The sequence below is a fragment of the Prunus dulcis genome, chromosome 1, assembly GCF_902201215.1.
Source record: "Prunus dulcis chromosome 1, ALMONDv2, whole genome shotgun sequence".
NCBI classification, from domain to species: Eukaryota; Viridiplantae; Streptophyta; class Magnoliopsida; order Rosales; family Rosaceae; genus Prunus; species Prunus dulcis.
In genome coordinates this window covers 6,664,816-6,671,454 of record NC_047650.1, presented here as the reverse complement: position 1 = coordinate 6,671,454, position 6,639 = coordinate 6,664,816, and the positions used below count along the sequence as shown (strand labels likewise).

Here is a 6,639-nt window from a genome sequence, read left to right as displayed (position 1 = left end):
AACTAATATCAAATGATAGAAAAAAAAAACACAAAAAATGATAATTCAAGAAATAAGACTGTATCTAATATGAAAAATATGCAGATATTTATCACCATATAAATTATAATAACAACCAATAACATATGAACATATTATTAAGTCTTCGAGGATGGCCGGGGATTGTATTGTTATCCCCATTTATGAACTCGGGGCGATAAGTGATATATTTATTTTTAATTAATAATTATATATAATATAATATAACAAGCAAAAGGTACATGATTGTTGAATTGAATTTTATACCTTGGTGTGGATAATATGAGGTTTGTTCAAAAATTGAGATGATTTTGATTAGTTAAGTTGAATTTTATATTTTAATTGAATATAACAGAGTTAAATTATAGTTTAAAATGAAATTTAAGTGTTATAATGTAAGGTAAATATATTTTTTTGATTAAAAAAAAAGGAATTTAGGATGAGTTTTTTGTTGTTGTCAAAATTGCAATTCATTGCAAACCCTCAAAGAGGTAAAGAACAGTACAAATAAAGTCAAATAAAAACACCGACCAGAAAACTAAAAAACAAACAAGAACAAATTTAGCTAAAATCAATACAATATAGCATAAAAATCATGTTCCTGAGCCGAACTTAAAAGTCAAAAACCAACAAAAAGGCATTCAGCCCACGTCAAGACATATAGCCCAACAGGATGAAAATAGGGACGGGAATTCCCCAAAAATATATCATCGGGGATGTGGCAAGAACAGGCTCGTTGCCTGCCTATGCCAACGAAGTGACGCAATAGCAGTAATGGAATCGCAGCCCACCCAACGTATGGGCATAAACGTCATTTGCCGGTTTACTCCAGTCTTTCTGGTAAAATCTTGTCCACGCCGTAGTCAAAACCCTTTTGTCACAGCCCATTGACCCACCCACCTCACTCACCAATTAAATTCCGCCACGCGGGGCTAGCGTAGAATCAAATTTTAATCTCGACCTTTCTTTTACCCACAGGTAATTAAATCAGAACCCGCGATGGCTCTTTGAGACGTTGACCCTGGGCCTCACTCTCTTCTCGCGCACCACACTCTCGCAAAACCCATAAACACTAGATATTCACTATTCAGCGCTCTTTCGCTCTCTCTCGCCTGAAGCGGTCACTTCAGGATTTTTGTAGGCGATCTTCTTCTCTGTAAGATTGGTTCTCTTTCTCTCTGAATCTGGTTTTAGCTCTGTTTATCATGTATAGCTTCATGTCAAAGTCTTAAGAATCAAATCGAACAATTTCTTTCTTTATTTGATATGGGCTCTCTTCGATTTGTTAGAGAATACCAATGTGGGTGTTTCGGATTTTGGGTTTTGGATCCTTTCTTATTAATTTGAGTTGGGTAATCTGTGTTTGTGAGCAAAAACTAAATGACCCATGAAGGGCTCTCCCGTTTGTTTGATTGAAATAGTGTTAGATGATGATTTACTTTTACGTTTTTGGGGAATAGTGCGAGTTTAAGTGGACCCAATCACCCTTTTCATCTTTGGAGCTTATGCTGGTTTTCTCGGTAGCATCAGTCAGATTTGGTCTTGAAATCTTTTGGGTTACTGGATTTATAAGAAGTTTAGGCTCAGATGAACTATGGGGGTTAGTTTGAAGTTAGCTTTAAGGCACCGGAATAACCAAAGGTTGCTGGTGTTTGTATGAAATAACACTTGGGTGTTGCGATCTCAGAATTTTGGTTAAAATGATGTAGATTAAAGTCTGGAAGAGAAGTATTCATTATATTCTATTCGCTTTGAACTCAAACATCCTTTGTGTTTGTGTGTGTAAATGCGGTTTAGTGAGATATTCATCTATAGTTTTGCTGAAAATGAGTCATCAACTAGGAATTCAATGATGTCTTTATGTTGAGGCATCAAAAATTTAATATATCATCGTCTTGAAAAGTCACTATGTGACATGTTTCCATTAGAGTCTCTGTTAAGTACTCTAATATTGTAAAGATGTTTTCTTTCTTTGGTGATGACCAAAAGGCTCTGCTTAACTTTTCCTTAAAAACACAATGCTCAAAGATAAGTTGGAACACAAATAAATATTTGCGCAAGTAATTTGCTCGTGCATTGCATTATTCTTTCTGTTGGGTAATACATTGCATTTATTACTGCTCAAATTATGCTTTTTCTGTTTTCTAATTTTTAATTTTTCCATCAGTGGCAGGACCATTCTTGCCTAATTCTCAATTTATCTGTATTGACACGTTTTTTTAAAACAGTTCTTAGTAACTATGGGCAGCAGTCCAGCACCATTTTCAGATATTGGAAAGAGAGCAAAAGGTATCAAGTTTCAGATTTCATGCGTTAAGATTAACAAGAAAGTTTAGATGGATTTTGGAATTTATTTTAATTTATTTGGTGGCTTGAATTCTTGAATGATAATTTGGACAGAAAATCTTTAAAGATAGTGTTGTAATAGCCAAAATTGGAACCCACATAATGGCAGAGAAATTCTTTTCACATGGCTTGTTTTTCTCTTTACCTGCTTGCTGTTCTCATAAAATTTATTGCTTCTTGTTTCATGTTTGATGATTAAATGTTGGCTTTTTTTGAGCTGCAGTATTTTTATCTCAAGTAGTATAGTTCAAGTTGTTCTTAACGTTCCTTTCCTTTATGCAGATCTCTTGACCAAAGATTACAACTTTGACCAGAAGTTTACTCTGTCGGTGGTTGGCTCCACTGGGCTGGTATTATCTAATTCCACTTTCTACATTTTAGGTTCTTTCTTCCAGTTTGATTTGTTTACTGGAAAGCTAAACATTTAAACTTTGCTGTTTTTCTACCAACTTTCTGAACTTTAGCTATAAAGTACAATACTTGTTAGCCACTGTAAAAAGAAGAATCATGGTTGTTTAGTAAATTCCCTTCCTTATCCCCCCAATATTTATTTTCACAAATCAATCAGAATATTAGACATGATCTAAATAGTTAATCAGTTTATGCCCTTTGCTAAAAAAACTCCCCAAGATGATACATTTGTGCTGATTTGTGTAGCAGTGGAAAAGGTGCTTTGTACATACAATTACATCTGATGTTAAGACAAGTTTGAGTGCATGCGTAAAGCTGAAAATTTTATCAGTGCCAGATGCATGCCTGAATACGTGGGTTCTTGGTCAAAAAAAATTTGGTTGTTCCCAGCATCTGTTTGCTGCGATTACTGTAATATTGTCTTAAATTGGTGTGAAGCTTTAGATATGTTATTACCCACATTTTATTTTCACCCACTTCTGCTTACCAGCAAGCCGGAGCTCTAAAATTCTCTGTATCTAGTGTTGTTTTCCACTATTATTTCATTCTAGTAACGTATTATAACTTAAATTGGCATTACCCTTATCAGTGGCTTCAGGTGGTAAAAGAAGGGCATCTGGGCATTTAAGAAATGCCTAGTATTGCTGGATTCTCTGTATTCTATTAATACATTTATGCTATATGTTTTTGTTTGCTTATAGAAAATAGTATTTATTTTCCCACTAGGTTATGTGGCTAATCTGGCTTATAATATTCAATATTGCAGGGACTTACAGCTAATGGTTTGAAGAGGGATCAAATTTTTGTTGGTGACATAAATACCCTGTACAAGAGTGGAAACACTACCGTAGATGTGAAAGTTGATACTTATTCTAATGTAATGATTTTATTTTGAAATAACTCTCATTTTCCGTATATTTATTGATACTATCACATATTGTGAGTATATTTGGCTAAATCTCCACTTTTCACGTTTTCTATTGTCTTTCTTTTCTGATCTCAACTGTATCTTTAACTTTACGTTTTTAATTCTTTGCAGGTGTCTACAAAAGTGACTGTGAGTGATATCTTGCCGACCACGAAAGCAGTGTTTAGCTTCAGAATACCAGATCACAAATCTGGCAAGGTCAGTGAAATTCAGCGTACAGGAAATTTATTTTTTTATTTTTTTTTATTGTTTTAAGGAATAAAGTAGAACAAAAAATCATGGTCATTCAATATGGAGCTGTATGATATGTGGTTTCCTCTGTGTGCACACATTCATTTTGAGTCTTCAGAAAGTCATTATGTTTCCGGTACCATTATTATGTTTATTTTGTTTTGATTTCCACAGTTGTTAATCTTATCATGGTCCCTGTAGCCCAAACTCGCTTTGATTGTCTCAATTGATTCTTGGATTTTGATCCAGCAATTATAACATCATAATTTGCTAAATTACTAGTTTATGATACAAACTGATTTCATTTGAGAAAACAGCACCACCCTTCAATCTGTCTGCAAAACCGAAGGTTGGTCCTGTATTACAGTTCTTAAGGTGGGGCCCAGATTCAAGTAATTGCCACTGATGTGAGACAGAATCGTGACAGCAGCCCCTCCCCCAAATGACAAAACAAGAATTACTTATTAAGTCCTGTATAATTACAGATCATGTATACCTAGCTCACACATTTAGCTCATTTCTTGATGCTGGCTATAAATAAACTAATTTCTCTTGTACAGTTAGCTTTAAAGAGACGTGTTTGGTTTTGAAGTTGTATATTTTCACAGATTATGTATCCTAGCTCGCACATCTAGCTCATTCTCGATCCTGGTTATGAATAAACTAATTTCTCTCATAAGTTTAACTTAGAGGGACGTGTTTGTAGGTGCAATTCTTAAATTGAAGCTCCTAATGGTATAATGTGAAAATCAATGCCAAATTCAGGCTTGCTGGTAAAATTCTTGACTCTTTCTTCATACAATTGCAGCTGGACGTGCAGTACCTTCATCCTCATGCAGCCTTTGATTCCAGTATAGGCCTGAACCCAACCCCTCTTTTAGAACTGTCGGCAACAATTGGAAGTAAGGATCTTAGTTTGGGTGGTGAAATTGGATTTGACACAGCATCCTCTTTGTTGACCAAATACAATGCTGGGATCAGCTTTAACAAGCCAGATTTCTCTGCAGCGCTTTTGCTGTAAGTCTATGAAACCTCATATCATATTCCTTGTTTGGAAAAGTAATTATGCTTGTCTTTCTTCCTGTTCTAATAATTTATGTTTCTATGACGTCCCTGGAAGTCCTGTCCCACCCCTCATATTAAAAAATTACTTATGATTTTGTATCTTCATGTGTTTATTTCTCGAATCTGTAATATTAGTAAATTCACATCATGAACATGGGTTTTTGATGTGTCTGATATGGGCCTGGCAAATTATTTTTCCGAAGTCGGACCCCTCATTCTCTACTCCTGTTTCAAGTTTTGGCATAGGTTGCGACTTTGCACTTACTGTTGGCCAAATGATTGAAAATCCCTTTCCTCACAAACTTCCACTTATAATTGGTTGAACCTGACTTCCACTTAAAACAAGGGAGACCACCAACCTCTTAGTTGGTGGTGAAGGTGATGTTTATAGTCTAATTTAAGGGAAATGATATTCAATCATAAGTCCATGGCTAGGAGGTGGTAATTATGTCAACAAGATTGCAGGGATTTTTTTTTTTTTTACTGCATTTGCTGAATCCTACATTTTTCATGGTTGGACTTGAAAGGATGCATGGATTAGGATGCTTAAATTTTATGTTCTACAATTACAAAGTAATTTAGAAGATTTTATTGCTTAGTTCTCTTAATCAAATTTTCAGGCAATTATCAATGCTTTCCCCTACATGGATATCTGTGTTGGGACTAACTTCTTGGCAGTGCCTTCAATACATATGTAGTGTTCCAGTGGGTTTATGTAACTGTGTTAATTGCTTAATGCTTTGGCATTGTAATTGGAACTCATGTTTGTTGATGCAGGACGGACAAAGGACAGACATTGAAGGCATCTTACATTCATGCTGTTGACTCCTGCAATGGAACTGCAGTTGCTGCCGAACTGACCCATAGATTTTCCACCTTCGAGAACAGCTTTACCCTTGGCAGCTCTCATGTAATCAATCCATTAACTGTGGTAAAAACACGATTCTCTGATAATGGGAAAGCTGGTGTGCTATGGCAACGTGAATGGAGACCAAAGTCATTAGTAACTGTCTCAGCGGAGTATGACTCGAAGGCACTTAATGCATCCCCAAAGATAGGTCTTGCTCTCGCGCTCAAGCCTTGATATCTTTCCATGCAAGTTGGAATACCTTTGAGCTTGTTACATTCTTTCCCATGAAGTCAATGAGTATCATTTGCTAGCCAAATTATATTGGACAACTACGGATTTGGTGTATCGATAAAAATGTTTTACAAGCATTGTTTGGGAGATGGACCCAGTTTTGGAATTTTCACAATGCCTAAGCTGCGGAAATTTCAGCCGTTGACACGTATAAATTTTGATTTTTTGTATTAATGAAATTAATGCCCAAGGTGCTTATTTGCTTTGTCATGTCCAGTGGACGTTTTATTTGATTCAATTGATTCCCTGGTGCTGAACTTGCGGAGACTCCATTTTGTAGTTTGCATTCTTAAAGACTAGTCTTTCATGCCAGAAAGGAAAACATACTGTTGTTGAAACAGCGTAACGGAAATAGGGAAACTCCTTTAGGCAGAGTCCTAAAAGGGCTCTAGGTAAAGAGTTCTAGACAGAGCTGTCCATAAACAGCTTTTATTCTTAATGTAAACTTTAAGTGCTTTTTAACAAAAACACAACCAAGTAAAACCAATTTTACATAAAC

At 35.6% G+C, this 6,639-nt stretch overlaps 1 protein-coding gene across 1 annotated transcript; it reads left to right on the top strand.

Annotated features, from left to right (window-relative positions):
• The first annotated feature begins 992 nt into the window (after positions 1-992).
• LOC117615644 (mitochondrial outer membrane protein porin 4) lies at positions 993-6,397 on the top strand. Its single transcript, XM_034344757.1, has 7 exons — positions 993-1,174; positions 2,247-2,307; positions 2,647-2,714; positions 3,542-3,652; positions 3,815-3,901; positions 4,743-4,951; positions 5,777-6,397. The coding sequence occupies exons 2-7, from the start codon at positions 2,259-2,261 to the stop codon at positions 6,081-6,083; spliced, it is 831 nt and encodes a 276-aa protein (XP_034200648.1). The 5' UTR covers positions 993-1,174; positions 2,247-2,258; the 3' UTR covers positions 6,084-6,397.
• Positions 6,398-6,639: the final 242 nt, after the last annotated feature.

Bases quoted from the DNA above. Each gene is read 5' to 3' on its own strand.
- LOC117615644 (XM_034344757.1), top strand. From the start codon at position 2,259: ATGGGCAGCAGTCCAGCACCATTTTCAGATATTGGAAAGAGAGCAAAA. The intron at 2,715-3,541 runs GTATTATCTAAT...TCAATATTGCAG, and splicing joins TGGTTGGCTCCACTGGGCTG to GGACTTACAGCTAATGGTTT. The intron at 4,952-5,776 runs GTAAGTCTATGA...TTGTTGATGCAG, and splicing joins TTCTCTGCAGCGCTTTTGCT to GACGGACAAAGGACAGACAT.